We start from the raw sequence: 21,887 nt of genomic DNA on the forward strand, positions 1-21,887 counted from the left end.
GGCCCTGGGGTGGAACTCAGTATCCAGAAGGTAACTCAGAAGCTCTTTACCTCGGACTCCCGACAGGACATGAATTTTAAAACCACGTGTTTAAGGTACTCGAAGTTGACCTCGCGGGCATCAGTCAGGTCAGTGTGATTTGTGACAGAAGGGGCCAGATTTGGCATGTCAGGGCCAGGCTTCTCCCGGACTTCAAAAAGCTCATTATCGGGTCTGATTTTCTGAAAGAGCAAAGGAAAGATGCTACATTGAACTGCTTAAGACAGGTCGGAAAACCACATGCGAGCTTCACCTGACCCACGCTGTGAGCACCGGCTGGTCCCCTGCCACAGCCTGCACAAGGCAGCGGCTGAAGAAGGCTCAGCCCCCCCAGGTTTGAGAGGAGGGAGGGAGGTCACCTGGGGAAGTTCAGACATTTCCTTAATCTGTGTCAGGACACACATCTTAGGCAGTGAGCCAGGGTAGAGGTCCTGCTCTCCTCCTGCATCTGGGCCTGGCACTCTGCCATTCACATACAGTGCACACGTCACCTCACTGACTTCTCAGACAACACGCAGGCTCAGCGAGGGAGGGCACATGCCTGAGGTCACACAGCCACTTTAGAGGCATGGGCGAGCTGGCAAGGTCACTGTCCTACCAGCCAACATCTGATGTCCCAGAGACCGCTTACAATCAATGGAGGGAAGGGAAGCGTTGTCAGGCAGCGAGGGACCCAGGGGAATGAGCCAGGGAGGGCACAGGCAGTGGGGAGAAGCAGGGCACTCACCAGCTCCTTCTGCAGCGTCTTTTTGAGTTCTAGCATCCTCTGCTGCATCTGCTTTATGGTCTGCGACAAACCCCCCCAGCCCCGGCCGAAAGCCATTCGTTAATGCACATCTCACCATCTTTAAGGTGCCAAGGACAACAACAGACAGACACCCTCTTGGGTCCCCATACACCTGTCAGAAGTCCCTGAGAGGCTTGTGCTGTCACGCCTGTGTGCCTGCTGCCTTGGGCTCTTGCCCTCATGTGGAGCTGCTGTGCACACACACACTTGCTCCTCAGGCCCGTCAACGGCCACCGCGGTCATCACGTACCCCTCTGTGGAGCACGTGAGTGCCCTAGTGAGGACGGGGTCAGGGGACCAGGGAAGTCCCCAGGGGCTCTGTCCTTAGGACTACATCCAGTGTTCGTCTCCGTCAGCAGCACAGCTAGAAACATCCCTGTACAGTCTACTTGTCCTTCAGAATTACGTTTATGGGCTAGGACCCCAAGTAGGATACGCAGGCCCGATTGTATGGTTCCCATCATTACCACTGCTCTCTGAAATTCCATAATTTGCAGTGCTTATTTTGAACAGTGTAAAAGATCATGGTTTTTCTGCACAACCCACCAACGTTGGGTTTCATATCTTCTACTTACCTTTTTAGTGAGTTTAATTAGCATTTTCATTACCTTAAATGTAATTGATTACATATTCTGTTAATCACTAGAAAGACTGAACTGTTTACCCAATGAAAAATTTTACCGTATAAGCAGCAACACAGGGAAAATTCTTAAATAAAAATTCTCCAAAGCCTCACAACTGTAAAATATCAAAACAAGATTCTCCTGTGGATTTCTAGTCCATGTACCAGTCTTGCATCGAGTAGCTAGAATTTTGAATCGTATTTTCCATTTATCAGTTTTCACAGCTTCCTATAGTTTTCCTAATTAAAACTTTCAATATGACAGTAACTCTAGGGGAGGGCCACGTCTTACTGTGTGGCGGAGTTTCCATTTTTAAACAAAGCCGTAATATACTTTGTTTTCTCAAGAGAGGTGTCTCCAGTCTCTAGAGGGAGGGGAGGCCTGGGTCAGAGGAGCATGAATGTTCTAGAAAGCACATTAAGCTGCCTCCAACATCCCATTTCATGAAATGGTGACGTGTTGCTTCAATTTGTATTCTCATGGTTGCCCATGAGGCTGGACATTCTACCGAAATACACTTATTACTTCATGTTACTTGATTTTCTAGGTTTTGGGCTCATTCATTCATTCATTCATCCAACAAATACTGAGTCCCTACTATGTGCCAAACACTGTCCTAGGTGCTGGGGAAACAGCAATCAACAAGCAAAATATGTCTGCCCTCAGGAGGGAAAAGCGCCTAAACCAAATATGCAGTTTATCAGAAGGCATGGAGAAGACCAAGGTTAAGGGGATCGACATCAATTCTGGTGGTGAGGGCTGACAGGAATAGCTGGGGAGGCCTCGCTAACAAAATGATGCCATAAAGGAGGTGAGGGTGATTAGGGGAAGAATTTTCTAGCCAAAAGGCTCAGCAGGTGCAAAGGCCCCGAGGCAGGAGGGTGCCTGACGTTCAGAGCACAAGGTCTGTCACTGCGCCTGAGAGAGGGTGCTGGGGAGAGCAGAGGGCATGCGGTGAAAGGGTTATAAAGGGCCAGACCATGCAGGGCTTTATGGGCCGCTGCAAAGACTCTGGCTTTAGAGAGACAGAGTCATCCAAGTCATCGGAGGGCTGGAACAGGAGGGACGGAAACCAGCTGAAGCCCAACACCGTCCTCCAGGGATGAGGATGGCAGCAGTGGTGGGGGTGAGGAGCAGCTGGGTACAATTTAAAGGGAGCTCCAGAAGGACCTGCTAATGGTGTGGATGTCTAGGGGGTCGAGGAAGACTCCACGATTTCTGCCGTTTACTGAGGTCTGCGGGATGGCAGGAGATGCCAGGGAGCACGTAAATGTGAAGTTGGTTTTGGACGATTTAAGTTTCAGACACCTGCGAGACTTTCACGTGGAGATACAAAGCAGATGGGTGCAGGAATCTAGAGTTCACAGAAGCTGTCTGGGGCTGAGAGAGGGATGTGGGGCTAGCGCTGTGCAGTATGGGTGAGGCCACCCAGGGCGTGAGTGCAATTTAGAGAAAAGGTCTGGGGGCTGGACCCTGGGGCACACGGTGTTTGTGCACTTCTCTGCGTCTGTTTTGTATTTCACAGGAAGAACTGAAATGTGAGTGGGGCGAAGGGAGGGAGAGGGAGGAGAAAGAGGATGAACACTTTTTCCCTTTGTTAAAGACCTAAAAAAAAAAAACCCCAAATACACACACAGAATCACACAACTTGCGGGTAGAATTTCAGGCCAGAGCAATAATTAGTCAACACACTTAACTTCACAGGGCACTTTAAAAACCAGGATCAAATGAGATCCTGCATTTACAGGTGCAGAGGCCTGGTGGGGAGGCTGGAATCACGACACTTACTAAGCCTCTACCAAACACCAGACATTTCACAGGACAGCTACACACACTTTCATTTCATCCCGCCCCCCCTGCAAACACTTAGAGGCAGATAGCGCTGCTATCCCTTCACAGCTGGAGAAGGGAAGGAACTAGGGAAGGTGAGACTATGGGTCCAATATGACCCAGCTGGCGACAGCCAAGGAGACTGGAAACACCTAGACTTGCTACTGCTCAAGCTCTAATACCCCTGACATGATGTCAAGGGCGAGGAGGGGTTGAGACAGGGAGTATGAAAGGAAGACAAAAATGCAGGAGGGAAAGAGGAGGAAAACCAGGAAGAAGCCCTTTTAAGGAAAGCCTTCCTCCCCAAGAGGTGCCCAGGGGCATCAGAAAAACTCCCAGAAGGGACTCAGTCGTTTTAGGCATAAGGACAGGGGAAGGACAGGCAGATAAACAGCTGAGGCCAAGAGCGCCCTTACCTTATTTTTTTCTAGAAGTTGCTGCTCTAAGTCCTGCTTTTCCTTCTGTAGCTGCCCTAGATCAATGGCCCCCACCTCACCATTTGGTATTCCCTCCGCAGGCGGAAGCTGGTACGCGGGGTCCTGCGTGGCCCTCAAGGTTACCTACAGGATGGTGGCAGCACGTTGAGAGCCAGGACAGGGTCAAGCTAAGCCACAGGCCCATGGGAGGGGGTCCAGAGCTGTCCCAAAGGTGTGGACTGGTGCGCTTCACTACGCCAAGAACCAAACGAACTATGGAGAGCCCATCCAGTGCCTCCCGAGGGGCCAGCAGCTTTCCATGCAGCGAGTCCACGCGGGAGGAAAGGGCATTAAAACCTGAACCCTTACAAGTGTTGCCACATCCCACGGGATCCTCGAGACTCACAGCCTCTGAGACCCTTAAGAGCCCCACCCTAAGGAAAGGAGGCGAAGACCAGGGGAAGTGACTGGAAGTGACTTGCCCAGCATCCCTGAGCTAGAGAATCCAAAGCACGCATCCTGTGTCTCCCCGCTGCCACCTCCTAACAGCGCACACTGCGGCCACCGCACCGCAGCCACCACACCGCGGCCACCACACCGTGGCCTGGGGCTCCTGTGGGACTTACGTGAGGGTGAGGCCCAGCGGCTGCCTCAGGCTCCTCCGCCCTCAGGCTTCGCAGGGCCTCCAGCTCGCTCTGCAGCTGATGCACTTGCAGCAGGGCCGCCTCGTGACCTAGCCGGGCAGAGGGCAGGGGGTGCTGTGAGTCCGGGGCCGCCACGCTGCTTCATGACTGGGCCCTCTCGGGCAGGGATGCTGGGCAGGAACAGGCAGACCCCTCACCTTGCTTCAGCTGGAAAATCTCCTGCTCTTTCTGGAGCATCTCCGCAGTTTTTTCCTGCAGATTCTGCTCCTTCTCATCTACTACGGATGTCAGGTTAGCAGCCTTGGAGAGAAAAACCAACCTGAGAGCAGATGGCAGCAGGAGGCCCATCTCCTCCAAAGAAATTCCTACTTTTCCACTCCCCAGGGTCCCCATGAATCCCTCCCTGAAGTCCATGGCCTAGAACATGTCCCAAGCTAACCTCTGCTCCTAGAATCATGCACAGACCAGCTCTCCTTGGCAGGGGCCCTGCACATGGCCAGTTGCCCTCACTGCCCCTCTGGCCTGCACTGGGCTGACCGGAGATGCGGCCTCTACGTGGCCTTCCAACAAGCTGTTATGACCATAACTCCCGGGTGCCTGGGACATCCCTGGCATTTGCTGTACATGACCTCACTGTGGCCTCCTGGAAGGTGTGATCATCCTAGAGCCTTCAAAGGCAACTCTGAGGCCTGGGGAAGGGCTTACCCAAGGCCTGGAGTCAACTCACTAGAAGGTCCAGGGCTGATGCTGAGTCTGTCTTCAAAGGAAGGCTCTTCCCTCCCTCCCTGCTGAGAGCTCAGGTGTATGTGGCCCACCTCATAGAATCGGAGCCCAGCAGGTACCTGGGTACGGGCCTTTGCCCAGGTGATGTTTTTAACAATAACTGACCATCACAAATCAAATAGGGCATCCTATGGGGTGAGGCTTTCTTTATAACATTTTCCTTTCTAGAGACTTTAGGGGAACCACAGAGCTGCCAGCGTTCCTGAGACCTGTGCCCGCCCCCCGCCCTGGACAGATGGGGTGGTAGGTTGGTCCCACCTGGCATCATGGTGGGGTGTCACCCTTCGGCCTACCTGTTGCCGGAACTCTTCCCCCTGCTTCTGTGCCTCCTCCAGGGCTTGTGCCATTGTCACGCTCACAATTTCTCTTTGGCTCCATTCTTCCTACAACCCAGAAAACAGGTTGGAGGTTGAGCCAGAAAACGGCACATATTTTTCAGCTCTCACTTCACACGAAGCCCACAGCGGGAGTACTTTCTCGCAGGGCCAGGCTAACATTGCTCCTGCTTCCTGAGGCTCCCCGCTTCCCTCCCGCTGCAATGCCTTCTGTATCCCTCTGAGGACTGTCCTGGGGACAGCTCCCCAAGCTCTCTGGAAACGAGCGCACCCCAGGAGCACAGCAGCCAGTACCTGGGCAAGGTGAGGGGACCTAGGATGTGAAATCAACACAGAACAGGAAGAAAGACTCTTGGGGTCATGTGGATGGTGCAGTGCACCGGAACAATCAGTTACAGAAAAAATAAGCAATTACTGAATTTGAATAGGGCACAATGTCACAGGCTCACCAAAATAACCCATTTTATCGGAGAGGAAACGGAATCTCTTGAGAGGGCATGTAATTTGCCCGCGGTTTCAAGCCAGCACCGGTGTGAGCCCAGAGCCGAGCCGCTGGATGCGAGACTCCAGCACCCCGGGTACCTCCCACCACGACCAGGGCCGCGGGAACAGCCTCCCCTGGAGCACAGGGACCGCCACCCCACAAACACATCAGTCCTCTTCCTTGAGGTGGATGCTGTGCTCGCCCATCCACCCCCAGGTGAGTAATGACTTCTCAGGTGCCCACGTCACGGGTCAGAGATGTCTGCCGTTTCCGTCTACCCAGAATCAACCCCCTTTTTTGGGTAAGAGCCTCATCGTTGCTATTCCCTACTCCCACTCCCACCCCGCAATTTTGAAGGGGTCTGATAGGGCTGCCAACAATGATGCCCCCATTTTGTGGCCACAAGGTCAGCATGTGATAAAGGCCTAGCCAAATCAATTTGTCCAAAGGGTGGCTCTGTCACCCAGGAGGAACCAATCAGAATCCCTCTGTATATCAGAATCCTTTTGATGTGTATGGTGAAGCTGAGGGAGAAGCCCTCTTTCCCCTGGGGTTCAGGCACTGTCCTGCCAATATGCAGGACGCAGTCTATGTTGTGGAGAAAAGCAAGGACAAGGGCTGGGTGACCCACAGGGCAAGAGACAGCAGGACACAGGCAGAGAAGAGAACTTGAAGCCCTGGGTTCCAGTCAGACAAGTCTTTCTGGTTCTGTGAGCTACGCAGCTCCCCCTAGACACCTCCCTCTTCACTTACCCAGCACCAGGGGTTAGTGGCCAGTGGCATTCTGGCTCCCACAGTGCAGCTGTCAGAACTGACCTTCCCTGCCTTCACCACCTCTAGCAGTCAAAGAAAACTGGTTCCTGAACAAAAAGGCTGATTGTGAGACCTTGACCTTCCCCAGACAACACCCCTCCACTGGGGACGCTCTGTGGCTACAGGAGGAGGAGCAAGAGGTGTCAGGCTGGGTGGAGCTATGAAGCCCTCACCCCGGTGCCCAGGTGGGGAGGGTGAGAGAAATGCCACGCTTCTGCAGGAGCCTTTTCTGGGGAAGTTTAGAAGAGACGCTATGACTGCTAATGTATAAAGAGGACAGGACACAGACTGTGAGCGAGAAATCAGGGGAGCAGGTCAGGGCAGGATGCAGAGACTCAAAGCACCTCCATGCCAGGAACTGCGCTTAGCACTTCCCAGCCATGCCACACTTGATCCTCAGGGCAATCCTCTTGAGGTCAGGGCTTAAAAAAAAAGGAAGCTGAGTTCCCTCAAGAATCAGCTAGCGAAGGGCTAGGCTGGCACACAGAACTGAGTCCAGGTGGCTCTAGAGTCTGTGCTGCTGCCACAAAGACACATGTACTCCAGGACCTGGGGTTCTAGGCTCGCGGGCACAGCTCCGGTTCGCTGCAGGAGCCACCAGGCTGCCCACAGGCACAGCCTTGCACCTGGGAATGGCTGTTTTCAAAAACAGGGATACAAGCAGTTCTAAATAAGTGTGCACCTAAAGAGACTGCTTCAAAATACTTAAGCAAAGACCGACAGAACTGAAGGGAGCAAGAGACAAATGCATGATCACAGTGCAAGATTTAGTGCACCGCTCTCAGTAACTGATGGAACAAGGAGGCAAAAAATCAGAAAACATACAGATCTGAATAGTACCAACCAACTTGATCTAGTTAGCATTTATAGAATGTTCTCCCTAACAGCAGCAGGAACATATTATTTTCAAGTGCACTGAAATGTTTACTAAGGTAAACTTGGTATTTAGCAAGGTAAACTTGGCTCTTAAAAGAAGTCTAAATAAGTATCAGAGGACTGAAATCATTCAGAGTATTATCTGACCATAATGGTATTAAACAAGAAATCCAAGATGTGGGGAAAATTCCCCAAACATGCGGAAATCAACCACACTTCACAGCCTGTGTGTGCTGGCTTTTAAGTTGCTGCCTCTCAGCCCACCCTTCTATGTGCTGCTTTGTGACACCGCACCTGGGACTCTGCGACCCATTTCTGCTCATCCAGCTGGCTCTGCACTCATCTCTGCCTACTGGAGGAAGCAGAAGGGGACTGGCAGGCAGGAGGAGGGAGGAAAACACTTGCTCCTTGGAGTCAGCTCCGTTTCCAAGAGCAGCGGGGCTCCGGCCTGCAGCGCCTTCAGGAAGCGGAGCTGCATTCACTGCTGTTTTCCCCCCACTTGGGCTGAATCCGATCACTGCCCTACCCCCCCCACCACACACGCAAGTGCCATCCGGACAGCACCCTGCACGCCGAGGTCTGAGGGTCAGATCTGTGGGCTCTTCAATCCCTACATTTAGTAATTCCAACTCCTTTACTTAGTTCTTAGTCCTAGGGCTGGAAGCGGCTTTCTTCAGTTGCCTCCTTTGTGATTGCTTTTTAACTGTTTCGATGCTGGATTAAAAACTTTACACTGGAACATAAATTCTTACTCAGCTAACTGGGGTGTTCCTTTCTCCTGAGCGGGCTGTGACTGGCACCCTGGGGGTCAGACTTCTGTTTCCTCTCCTGCACATATTTCCCATAATCATTGCTCTTCATTCTTTCTTACCTCCTGACCTCCTCTGCACTTCCATCTAGAATTTTCCTTCACCTGAAAGGTGCTCTCTAGTACTTCATTTCCGTGCATGTCTGTTGGTGACTATTGCTTTGTTGTTGTTGTATCGGTTTCCTTTAGTTCTGTTACCGTGCTGTGTCTGCATATGAATTTTAAAATTTATTCTGCCCGGATCTCTAAGGGTTCTTACACCTGTGCTTGTGATTTGATGGCTTCCTTCAGTCTGGAACATTCTCAGCCCTCATCTCTTCAGTAACTGCTCCTGACTCAACTGTTTTATCCCTTCTGGCCCCGGTTAGACGCGACAGAACACCTATCGGTGTCTTGTACGTCTGTTATCATTTCTTCTCTGTGTTTCCTTCTGTCCTTTCTTTCTTCCTTTTCACTAGTTCTCGCTTTAGCTCTAACCTAACCCGTTCACCGCCTTCCTGAACAGCTGTACTGATGACTAAGAGACGGGACACATTTAAGGTGTGCACGGTGAGGCGCTACGGCGAAAGCGCCGCCAGGGAGGAACGGTGACCCCGCAGCCCGGACGCCCCCGCCTGCCCTCGCACGGGGACGCGCTGCGTTCGCCGTGTGGCCGCAGCGTTTCAGTTCTAAAACGCTAACTTGATTCCTTCCCAACCCCGCTGTCTTTTACTATCGTTTCCAAGTCCCTGCTGGAATTTTCTGTTTGCCCGTTATATCCTTAAGCATAGTGACCACGGGCACATCGGAGCCTCCTACCAGGGTTCCCTGCGTCCGTACTCGCCTCTGGAACGTTCCCCAAACGGAGCCAGTTTCCATTCAGAAACGAAACTCCTCACCCCGCCGGTCTGCTCGGAACCCCCGTGGCATGCCTGCCTCCCGCCGCCCCCACTGCCCGCCCCCAGCCCGCACGGCCTCTGTGCTGTTCTCTGGACAAACCAAGTTTTGTTCTGCCTCAGTGTCTTTCCATCTGCTACTTCTGTCTGGAACATTCCTTGACCAGACATTCACATTGCTGGCCCCTTCCCATTATTCAGGGATTTGCTCAATTATCACCGAAGCCCGCCCGAGCCTCCACATTTAAGAGCCTTTTCCTCCCTACTCTCTGACCTTCACCCGGCTTGGTTTTCTTCAGAGCATTTATGACTGTTTATCACTAGTTTCCTTTTCTAGTTACAAGCTCCACCGGGGGGCGGGGAGAGGGAGGCCTGTCTGTCTTGCTCACTGCCACGTCCCAGCGCCTACGATGGCGCCTACGGGCACTGAAATGTTTGTTGAAGGAATCCGTGAAAACGCCATCTGACCCCACAGTGCAGGCCCCCGCACCCAGCCCCGACTCCGCGGTGGGGCCCCCGCACCCAGCCCCGACTCCGCGGTGGGGCCCCTGCACCCAGCCCCGACTCCGCGGTGAGGTCCCCGCACCCAGCCCCGACTCCGCGGTGGGGCCCCCGCACCCAGCCCCGACTCCGCGGTGCGGCCCCCGCACCCAGCCCCGACTCCGCGGTGGGGCCCCCGCACCCAGCCCCGACTCCGCGGTGGGGCCCCCGCACCCAGCCCCGACTCCGCGGTGCGGCCCCCGCACCCAGCCCCGACTCCGCGGTGGGGCCCCCGCACCCAGCTCTACGGCAGCGGCCCCTGCGGACCTCGGCGCAGGCCCTCAGCGGCGGGTGTTCTCAGAGAAGGCCTTGGCCAAGGGCCCCACCTCTCTGTGCCATGACCAAGCCGGCAAAGTACTGCAATGACCCAGCATCCGCTGCAGAAGGGGACGGGGAGCCTGGAGGCCTAGAAAAGCGCGGCCTAATCTCTGTCCTCCGCACCCGTGTGTGTCCAGGAAGAGAGGGGAGCAACACCTGATTGAAGCGCCAGGCCCGCACGGGGGGAGGGCAGCCGCCCAGCAGGCTGCTTCCTCACTCGCGTACAGGGGGCCGAGCAAACGGACGACAGGGCCCTGAGACCGTCTGAGGCCTTGCTCTGCTGGCCTCACCGGGGAGACGGGCAGCAGTGGCGCCCGCAGCGGCGCTTCGGGCAGCTCCCGACGCTGACCCAGGAAGGGCCAGGCCTCTGTGAAAAGTCAGAGCACCACCACCTCTCACTAACTGATGGCAGCGGACAAGGGGGCATCCTTCTTCTCACCCTGGATCACTGAGAGGGCTTACTGAGGTGCCAATTTCTAGCAAAGGACTACCAAAACTACTAAATAAATGCTAGTTGCACTCCTTCTCCTAGTGAAAGGCATGAATGCTGAATCAGGGACATAAATACCTTTAGCTCCTTTAACTCGAGCAGGTGATGGTGTAGAGAATGTTCACACTCATTCTTAGCTGCTTTCAGGGCTGTGTTTTCTTGTTCCAGCTGCCTCTGCAAATTGTGAAAGGCAGGTATGAAAAGAAAAGATCTTTACCATACTTCCCCTGGGCACTGTCCTATCTCTTTGACATGGAACCTTTAAAAATGCCCCTCCCCCTTTTGGGGAGATGAGAATGGGGTGGGGGAGAACCACCAGACAAACACCTCGTGAGAAGAAACAGGCACTTGATTCTGAAGACTGTGGAACAGGGAGAGGAACTGGAGAAAGTAGAAGCCATTAGGGAAGAAAAATATAAATTTTCTAAAGATAGTGGGAAGAAGCTGATGGGTCTTGTCAGGAAGAGTCAGGAAGTGCCTGTGCAGCCCAAGGAAAAAAAAGCCATCTGCTTGGGGTTTTTGTAAGAAAGCTGCCTTTTTATATTTAGTCTGCTAAGCAGGTGTCTTGCTGGAAAGAGGAAAACTGCTCCAAACAGTGGTTCCCCAGGTCAGAGCGGGGCTGGTCTTCCTGTGAACCTGATGCTGAGCAGGCGGCCTCAGTCCTTCCCTCACTCACCATGTGACGCTCCATGGTCACCAGGTCGGCCGCCCGAGCGGACTCGAGGGCAGCGAGCTGGGCCTCCAGCGCGTGGACGTGCACCGTGCACTGCTGCTGGGCGCGGCCGCTCTCCTCGTTTGCAGTGGCCTGCGGGGGTAACGGAGGACAATTATTCCATGGGGACAATGGGGGCCGCACTCTGTTCCTCAGTGACCCGAAGATGAGTGTCCGATACGAACAACTCTCCTTCCCAACCTTCTCCAGCCTGGGTGCTGCCGCGGTCCCTCCCTGCAGGCTCGGCCTATCACCCCGAGGCCCTGGCCTGCTCAGGAGCTGGTGTCTGGGATTGGTCTCGGTGCTAGGGCGCAGCTCTGGGCCAGGCCTGAGACAGCCCTCCCTCACCGTACTCAGTGCTGCCCTCTATGGCGGCGGCCTTCTCTTGGGAGGAAGCTGAACAAGAGCTTTGACCTGAGAAGAGTGCCGGTTCGGCCATTTACTAGCTCAAAGACCATGGCCTAGCGACCTGCTCTTTCTGACCCTGCTTCCTCTAGAGAATGAGGATAACAGGGCACACCTCCTGGGTCTGCTGCAAGGACTCAGGAAAACAGGTGCGGAGGCCTTACACAGTGCCTGGGACAGGGTAACCATGCAATGAATGCCGTCCTTATTTCTCCCGTTCCTACCTGCACACCCCTCCTGAGGCTGGGACGACTGGCCAGGCCCTGGCTGTGAGCTGAGGCTTGAGTGCCTGTGGACCTACCACCTGTCACAGACCCAGAACAAGCCTGAGCCCTCCGGCCAGCTGTCAGGTGGGAATCAGCAGTCACTGCCTCTGGGAAACGCAGAGCTGCCAGCAGGCCCGGACTCCCTCCACCTGCAGCTGCCCACCTGCGCACACCCAGCGCGACTCGTCGGATGCCATTCCCGAAGGTGGGAGCGAAGGTGGGCATGTGCAGAGGCATAAAGGGACAGCATCGGGGGCCTGGGACACAGCAGCCACAACGACCACTTACGAGCGTCTGAATCTGAGCTTCCTGAGTGGCGGCGACGGCCCTGCTCTGCGTCAGCTTCTCCTCAGAGGCCTGCAGGCTCTGCTCTAGCTCCTTCACCTGAGAGGGGAAACAGAGGCCGAGAGTAAAAACTAATGGCTTTCAGCACCCAATCAACCAAGTTTTCTTCTGTGTTTCCATGGGGTCTTCATGCCTTAGGTTATTTCCTCAAAGGCTGTTTCAGAATTTATGGCTACTGTGTTGGCATTTTCCCATCCAAAGTAATACAGCAGTTAACATCTATTTTTTTTTAAAGAATAGTGATGCCTCTAAAAAAGAAAGATTTTATTTATTTTTTAGAGAGAGGGGAAGAAAAGAAGAAAGAGAGGGAGAGAAACATGAATGTGTGGTTGCCTTTTGCATACCTGCAACTGGGGACCTGGCCTGCAACCCATGCACGTGCTCTAACTAGGAATTGAACCAGCATCCCTTTGGTTCGCAGGCCAGCGCTCAATCCACTGAGCCACGCCAGCTAGGGCGGCAGTTAACATCTTTATAAAAATTTTTTGACCTTGTTTAATTTAGGAACTAGGATTACTGCTATGACACAAATTTTGGTTTCATTCATTCCACAAATGTTGACCAAGTCTGACTACGACGTACCTGGCCTTGCATGAGGACACGAGGCTGGCCAGTGGACAGGAGGGCAACATACTGTTTAGCATTCAGCTAGACTTGACTCTCCGATGAGGCATTTTTATCTGACTCAAGTTATCTCTGCCAATTTCTCTGATCAAGTCCTCTCGTCTATGGAGTAAGGCCTACCCTTGGGGAACTGTACCATTAAACCAGAAGCACAAAGGAGGTTGTGGCTCTGTCAAGGAGAAGGGGGTAGCCAATGAGGAAAGGATGTTTTTAGGACTCATGGTTCCTCAAACACATTCATGTTACATGATTTAGCTGTCAACCCCATCGAAACAGTGTGAGTACTTCCATAGAAGAGACCAGTAATGTTAATTGTCTAAGATCATAAATTTCAAAAGGACTGAAACCTAGCTTTTTAAACTCCTGGCCTGGGTCCAAAAAATATCTATTCAAGTCCCAGTTAGAGGCAGAGCTCAAGAAAGATTTCAGATCCTCAATAGGTTAAGCACAGAGTTACCGTATGTCCCAGCAAGTCCCCTGCTAGGTATACATACAATATAAGTAGGAGAAGCGAAAGTATGAACCCACACAAACACCTTGTTTATTGCACTACACTAATGTTCAAGCAGCAGCATCCCCAAGAGCTGAAAGGTGGAAACCACCCAAATGTTCACCGAAACAAAATGTGGTACGTCCATACAATGGAATAAAAGCCTTGAACTGGCCTATTAAGCCTTAAAAAGGAATAAAATTCTGACACAACAACATGGATAAACCCTGAGGATATTATGTTAAGGGAAATAAGCCAGACACAAAAGGACAAATAATGTATGATTTCATTAATATGGGGTACCTAGATTTGTCAAATTCATAGACACAGAAAGTGGAACAGGTGTTGGCAGGGGCTGGGGGAGGGGAGAACGGGGAGTTAGTGTTTAACGGGCACAGTTTCATCAGAGAAGATGAGAAGACCTGGAGATGGGGTGGTGGCGGCCACACAACAGTGTGACTGTGCTTAACCGCTACTGAACTGTCCACCTAGAAATGGTTGAAATGGTAAATTTTACATTATATATATATATTTTACCACAAAAACATGGACATTCAGAAATAGAATGGAATTATAATAAAACAAATAAATCTCTATTTAGAAAAAATATACCTTAAAATAAATTTATTAGGAAATAAAGAGTTTACAAAATGAGCTAAACTACAACGGCGTGAAAGTCTGCGTCCAACACCCCCCTGCCCCAATTCGTCTGCTGAGATGCTACTGTGGGGCCTTTGGAGGTGTCTAGGTCACAGGGTAGAGCCCCCACGAATGGGATTAGAGCTCTCATTAAAGAGGCCCCACAGAGACCCTGTGCCCCTCCCACCACTTCACACTCCTTAAACTGGTGATAAAATGGAAAGACTGGGAAATGCCAAGGTTGGAAAAGCCCCAGATGCAGACACAGGAACCCCTGCACATGCTGGGGGGGTAGAGCCAGGAATATCCCCGCTGGGAACATCCTTGTCCTGTTTAGTCGTATTAGGTCACATGCATTCCCTCTCCTCCTTAAGGTGCAGTGTCATCTGTGGCGACAGGAAGGAGGCAATCTGTGTGTCTGTCACCTAGTAGATACCTACAGAGCAGAGTAGGGAAGTACTATGACGCAGACACAGAAGATGCGCAGCCGAAAGCAAGAGAAGGCATATGCATGGCTCTATCATTTACATAAGTTAATACACACGCACACAGAACAAGACCACACATTTTAGGGTAACCCAACAATGGAAGGATCTCTATTAACCATGTCGGAATGGTTCCCTATGGGAGGAAGGGAAGTGGGGACAAAAGGGAATAAACAAACAAGAAGACAACTTCGTGTGGAACAATGAGGATAATGTGGCAAGAATGAAGAAAACAACTACGTAAGTAAGATCCAAAAACAGTCCCTTCAAAAGAAAACCTCTGACCCAATGGGATTCTCAACCACAACCAAGTCATCCAACCAGGTTACCACCCAGACGTCACGATCACTGGGAGTGAGGTCAGTACCCGGGTCTCCAATGTGTCAATGGCCTTGGCCTGGCTGCTTCTGGCTACCAAGAGCTGCTGCCTGGTGTCCTCCAAATTCTGCTCGGCGACTGTTTTCTGTAAGTGGAAAGAAGAGTAAAAGATAAAAATTCACATATAAAGCGCACACAGATAAACTTGACATAGTCCTCTGACCCTGAGGCTGGGGCAACAGAGTAACAAACAAATTATGTAACAGAACGCACCAGCGCCCACGAGGAGCACAGACCTGGAGATGCTCAAGGCCACAAGGAAGTGGGAGGCTTCCTAATGCACAGGTGGGTGGGTGGCGGCGTACCCAGCAGAGGGATGACCAATGAAGGTGTGAAGCAACCTGGGACATTTGGGAACTACAACTTGCCACAAGGCAGGGTGCTGGTGGGTCCAGGTCAAGAAACAAGACTGGAAAGTGTGGCAAAGGGCCAGGTCACGAGAAGCTTCTCCTGCTGCCAAAAGGAGTTTGAATTTAATTCTGCAGGCCATATTTTTCAAAGTGGAGTTGTCTACACACTCGCATTAAAACTTATAATACTTTGGGGAGGGGAGGGGTTTTGTTAAACTTGATGCTTTACTCCAGGCCAATTACTCCAGAAATCAGAATTGCTGACGGCAGGGCCAGAGATATATACTTTTAATAAGCTCCCCAAGTAACTCCTATGCACACTAAACTTTAATAATAATGATGAAGGCACAATAATGATAATATTAGTAGCTGAAATATATTAAGACCCAATACACTGTAAGCCTCATTCTAAGCATTTCACGTATTGTAACTCGTTTAATCCTACTAACAACCCTATGCATTTGGTACAATAACCCTGTTTTACAGAGGAAAAAATAAACACAAAGAGATTACATTACTAGCTCGAAGTCACCGACTAAACAATAGTAGAGGTGAGATACAAACCTACCCTGGCTCTAGAAATTAATTTACACTCTAGAACCCACATTATACTGACTGTTGGTTGTGGAAGACAGTCCAACTGCATTAAATCCCTAGGTGGGGATCACTGTGATCAGGATGCTATTTGTTCCCATGTATCTTGGAACAAAGCTTTCCCTGAGGAAGACATGTCATGCACAGATGACAGGAGTCTGTTTTTGCTGCAAGCAGGACAATCAGAAGTTGGAGGGAGTGCTCTTCTCACCAAGCTGTTTGCAGACTCAGGTTCTGAAAGTCTTAGATTTTATGAAATCTCCTGCCCGACACTGGCTGGTCCAGAGGTAATTACCTCGTTCAGGAGTTCCTGCACCTGTTCTTCTCCTGATAAGTTCTGCTGCAGTCTCTTCTCTAAGGACGCAACTTTCTCCTGGAAATGTGTGATGAGTTTGTCTTTCTCTTGAGTTTCAGCAGTAACCTGCAGGTGAAAGCAGAGATTACATTACACTACAAATCCTCTCCCCCACTTCCTGTCTCCTCTAGGACCATCGAGTTTCCCTGAAATTGTTATCAACTGCATTCCCGAAGAATATCCGGCCAGGAAATCTTCCCTGAAAATGGGACAAAAGAGATACAAACCCAGAACCCAGCGCCACTTCGGCACCCAGTCCAGACCCCGTTCAGCGGGAGGCAAACGCCTGCCCCAATTTAAGCAAACGGCAACCTGGGAAGGAGCCACGTTCTTACTTCTGTGGAATCTAGCCAGGACCCTGAGAAGATGCTTCTCCTCTTTAAAACAAGTAGGTTGTGTTGTGATGACTTACCAGCCAAAGGACCGGTTCTCCTCTAACTCCCATCAAGCACGTGTTTAGTCCCATCAATCCAGAGTCCAACAGGACCTACATCTGTACCCCAGACACCAAAACCCAGCCGAGATAATCCCACGCAGGAAGCTCCCGCCAGCCCTACAATGTCCTACAGAACTGCGCTCCTGGAAACGTCGGGCTGGAAGAAGCAGCAATGAGGTCAGTGCAGCTGCCTTAAGGCCGAAGAGGTAACTTCTCCAACAATGATGACACACACCCTGGCTCACAGCACAGGGACCCCGAGAGAGCTGCTGTGCATCTCACACCTTGGCCCCAAACCAACAGCTGCCCAATTATTTATTTTAGTCTGTCTCGTTAGCTGTGGTGGTAGTGGTGGTTTGGGCTGGATGAATGGTGACGTTATGCAAGGCAGAGAACACAGAAGGGAGAAGGAGTCTGACAGGAAGGAAAAACAAAGTTTTTGCCACATTGATCCACCTTTATGGGTCTCTTCCTAATAATGTTAATCGCAGCAACAGTAATAATTATAATAGCATGGTACAGAAGCAACAGCAGCTATAGTCTTCAGAATATGTGCAGGCATGTCTCAGGGCCACCAGGTCTCACAACCACCCTTCAGTGTCCCTTCACAAGGAAACCGAAGCTTAAGGACTAAGCTTAGTCCTTAGTGATAAAGGGTTCAAACCCAGGTCTTCTGGATCCAAAGCCTGTACTCATTCTACTATATATCAATCTGAACTTGAGAAATATGTGACCCTTTCCAGTGAGAACCAAAGGAACAAACAAATCTTATACAAGTCACTGTGTCAGGCAGAGCAAGGAACAGGAAAAGAATCAGTCGCTAATTTCCACTTAGACTCTATCACATCCCACATGGAGGCCCCTCCACCACTTGGGTTGCTCTAATTCAGGCCCTCAGCACCTAATGTGCTACAGCTAACATCACACTTAACGGTGTGGTGAGGAAACTCAAAGCTTTCCCACTGAGATCAGGTACAAGGCAAGGGTGTCCCCTCTCACCACTCCTTTTCAACACTGTACTGGAAGTCCTTGCTAATGCAATAAGGCAAGAAAAAGAAATAATAGGTGTACATATTAGGAAGGAAAATATAACAACGGTCTGTGTTTGCAGATGTTATGATCGTCTATGTAGAAAATCCAAATGAGCTCTTGTAGGTGTGGCTCAGTAGACTGAGTGTTGGCCTGTGAACCAAGGGGTTGCTCGTTTGAGTCCCAGTCAGGGCACATGCCTGGGTTGCGGGCTAGGTCCGCAGTTGGGACTGTGCGAGAGGCAACCAATTGATGTTTCTTGCACATGGATGTTTCTCTCATTCTCCTTGCCTTCTCCTCTAAAAATAAATAAAATCTAAATACAAAAATTTAAAAAAAATAGGTTGATCAACAGATAAAGAAGCACTAGGAAAATCGCCACAGGACTGCAACTCTTATCCCATTAATCTTAAAAAGAAAAAAGAGAACAAGAAAATCCAAATGAATTGACAAAAAAATGCCTGGAACTAATCAAGGCTGCAGGACACAAGGTGACCTGTGACTCCAAGGTTAGATCGAATCTGATGCCCTCTTATAGGATCTCACAGCATTCTGTAGTTTTCCTTCACAGCACACATAACAGTTTGTAATTACATATTTATGTGACTATTGATTAATGTCTGTCTTCCCCTCTAGACTATAAGCAGAATCCATTTTGCTCACCATAGTATTTCTAACACTCAGCACAGCGCAGAGCCTGGCACATAATAAAGCTCAAATCATAGTTTTAGAATGAATGAGGGATTTTAGTATCACCGGAGTATGACCAATTAGTTTTACCAATTATAAAATGGATGGAGTGTCGTAATTGATGTCAAAGGGACCCTGGAATCCCAACATTTTCTATCTGCTATCTTCTCCACCCCCAGCCCCCACATGTATTCTGTGCCCTTCTGCTTTCTCTGCCTCCTGCTGTCCTACCAATCTTGAAATTCCAGTTCCTCCAGGAAGAATACCTTGACTCCTGTGCTGGAAATGCCCTCTCCTATAGCATAACTTTGAATTTGAAAAATCTATTTCATTTACTTGGGGCCTGTTGTGAAGTTTTTTTTCTTATGGTCACAGGAGTTTGAGTTCCGTAATAAAAGTGTACACCTCTAAAAGAGAACATGGTGTGTGTCTCGATTTTCAGTCCGTTGAGGATAGAGACCTTGTATCACAATCATTCATTTGCTTAAGATCTATTTACTGGGTGCTCTGTGTTGTGAGGCAAAAGCCCAGAACAAGCATGGGTTTTGGAGTAAGATTTAGAGTCCAGCTCTGTCACTTACTGAATAAATCTAAACAAGGCATATAACCTCTCTTAGTTTCTTTTTTTGTTTTATTTATTTTTAGAGAGAGAGGAAGGGCAGGAGAAAGGGAAACATAGATGTGGGAGAAAAACATTGATTGGTTGCCTCACACTCACCTGCAACCCAGGCATGTGCCCTGACTGAGAATTGAACCAGTGACCTTTCGGTTCACAGGCCAGTGCTCAATCCACTGAGCCACACCAGCCAGGGCTAACCTCTCTTAGTTCTTATTTAGGTACCTGTAAGTTTGCTAACTTAGCTAGAAGGGGTATACGGACTTCTACTTATACAAATCTTACTGTACTATAATGATGCTACCATCTCCCTTGTATGTGAAATTGGTGGTTCTCAAGGGATGAGGTAGACTTCATGGTAACCGCTCTAGGAAGTGTTTTCTCATAGGTGAAAGGCTGGGTTGTCAATGCTGCCATTCAGAACCCAGGCACTAGGAAAGTTAAACGTCCTGCAATGCAAAGGACAATCATACAATACAAATAGTTCTGCTCAAAATGGTAATAAGAAACAAACAACTGAGAAACACTATTTTATAATCAATAATATTATTATCGCTCATTCTTATAGTCTCAGAATTTAGCATATACATGGAGTAGGAGACCAACAAATGTACGTTGGCCAAAAGAAAAAACAAACTGCAATGGTATTATTTATGTGCTTTTGAACACATCAGATTAGAGCCAGGAATGTTAAACGTACAACGTGGGCCATGTCAACCACTACTAGGACACTTTTTTATGCTCGGGGTCTATTGTGTAGTATTTTAAAACATATGTGAGTAGGTCAAATGGTGTGCTCTGAAGACTCCTATCAGGACAACACTGGTCTATTCTGTCAGGCCAGCCTTGTCCAGCTGTGTGGCCACTTCCCTGTGAACGAGGCCTGGCTAGGCCAGGGACCAAGTTCCAGCAGCCATCCTGAGGTGGGAACTTCTGACAGAATTAGTTTTTATCCCACTCAGGCTCCTAGGAACCCGGGTCCACTCCTAGCACTCTCCTTACCTTTTTGTTTTTTGTATGTATGTATGTATGTATGTATCTCCTTTATGCCCCAACTGGGGATCAAACCTGCACCCCAGACATGTGCCCTGACTGGGAATCGAACCAGCAACCTTTTGCTCCATGGGACGATGCCAAACCAACTGAGCCACACCGGTCTGGGCTGTTTTTTTTGTTTTTTTTGTTTTTTTTTTTGTTCGACTTACCTTTTGCAAATCAATGGAAAGCTGCCGAATGAAAGCTTGGAGCTCCTGTTCCTTTTGCTCCAGGGCTGTGATCTTATTTTCTGCACCTGTTTTTGAAGCTGTCACAAGATCTCTTCATTGAAAGAAAGCAGAGAAGGAACAAATTTGTATATCTCTACTACACACTCTTCCGCAGGAAAAATACAGATGGTTCTTTACATGTCAGGGTTGCAAACATTCGCCATGTGAAGATTATCAGTAGAGAAGACTCCTTGGCCCTCTCTGAAGCAGAAGCCCAAAGAGAAAAATTCCACCCAGGTTTAAGCAAGAAATCCTGATCTGCCTTTGGTTTCTCAATGGCTTAGAAGTTAAAATATACTGACTTGCTCAGCAGGGTTGGAGGGGCTCTGAGCTTAGGAAGGCAAAAGGAAATGAGGGTTTGGGGGTGGGGGTCCTGAGCCCTAGGCAGATAAGGACAAGCTGAGATCAGAAATTGTTACAAAGAATAATGGGGAATGGTGGGCGGGTTATAGGCAGAGCTACACTAACACCGATTCCCATGGGCCCCACAGACCAAGCAAGAACCTCTGTTCTTCCAGCGCTGAGCACTGTCTCTGCAATTCTTCTAGCTTCTGCCTTAAGTCTGATGACTGCTGATTAGAGGTCATCAACTCCTCCTGGGTGCGACGAAGTTCTCTGCTTTGTGCCTCCAACTCTTGCTCCATTTTCCCCATACTTTCTTCTTTTTTTAAAAGCTGACACAAACATAAAGTTTTGCTGAGCCACTACTAAGAAATATAATTTTAAAAAAAATCTGGATCAATAAGCCAAACTTTCATAACATTTTTGTGGGCTTCTAAGTGGCCTTATATGCCCAGTAGTGAAAAAGAAAATCAAACAGAAATTTTCCATTTTAATAAACTGAAAAAATAAAAATATGATTAATATCAAAGACTACTGGGGTATGTTTGTCAGCACTTAGAGGGCCATGACTAGCAAAATCAGAATAATTAATAATCCATTCAGCATTTAGTTACTAAAACAAAAATGCGCACCATGTGTTTTATTTTACTTAGTTCCTGTTGCTGGAACCCCTCTAATTCATCCATTTCATCTCTCCTTTGGAAAAGATTCAAGCTCTGGTTCTTCACTTCCTGTAACTGAGCTGTCAGAAACCTTCTCTCCTATTTAAAAGAAGAAGACATCAACTCAGGCAACTAAGACATTCAAATCATATTATGTAAGCAAAATTCTTAATAAAGGAAAATCTTAAGGAAATCTCTTATCAGTAGATAATAATATATTGATAATAGAAAGCTTTACTGTAATATGACCAATATGGTATTATCTACAAATTCTTTAAGTTAAAAATAAATGTTTTAAATGTTGTGAACAAGGGCAATAAGAACAATTACTTAACACTTTAAGGCTTAAGTCTGACTAGCAATTCCAGATGCCCATTTTACACATCTATTTCTCAGTGACAGCCTCAACTGGCTGAATAACATTAATAACTGGAATAAGACGAACGCCCTTAAAAAGTTAAGATGCATTTAAGTAGAACTGATTTCAGTTAGCAGTTCAACAAAAATTAGACATGATCGGTGTCAGCAGGTTACAATTTACTA

At 49.4% G+C, this 21,887-nt stretch overlaps 1 protein-coding gene across 1 annotated transcript in view; it reads right to left on the minus strand.

Annotated features, from left to right (window-relative positions):
* The window catches only part of GOLGA1 (golgin A1), a 40,157-nt gene that overhangs the window by 2,462 nt on the left and 15,808 nt on the right, over positions 1–21,887 (minus strand). The window contains exons 8-21 of the mRNA XM_090274714.1: positions 21,315–21,443; positions 20,845–21,014; positions 20,281–20,392; positions 16,245–16,370; positions 14,995–15,090; positions 12,333–12,428; positions 11,338–11,466; positions 10,740–10,835; positions 5,416–5,505; positions 4,537–4,639; positions 4,322–4,428; positions 3,696–3,839; positions 767–826; positions 51–221 (exon numbers count right to left, since the gene is read on the minus strand). Of these exons, the coding sequence (XP_090130840.1) occupies positions 51–221; positions 767–826; positions 3,696–3,839; positions 4,322–4,428; positions 4,537–4,639; positions 5,416–5,505; positions 10,740–10,835; positions 11,338–11,466; positions 12,333–12,428; positions 14,995–15,090; positions 16,245–16,370; positions 20,281–20,392; positions 20,845–21,014; positions 21,315–21,443 (1,629 nt within the window). The remainder of the gene's footprint in view (positions 1–50; positions 222–766; positions 827–3,695; positions 3,840–4,321; positions 4,429–4,536; positions 4,640–5,415; positions 5,506–10,739; positions 10,836–11,337; positions 11,467–12,332; positions 12,429–14,994; positions 15,091–16,244; positions 16,371–20,280; positions 20,393–20,844; positions 21,015–21,314; positions 21,444–21,887) is intronic.

The sequence above is a fragment of the Furipterus horrens genome, unplaced genomic scaffold, assembly GCF_987537825.1.
Source record: "Furipterus horrens unplaced genomic scaffold, mFurHor1.1.pri manual_scaffold_4, whole genome shotgun sequence".
Lineage (NCBI taxonomy): Eukaryota > Metazoa > Chordata > Mammalia > Chiroptera > Furipteridae > Furipterus > Furipterus horrens.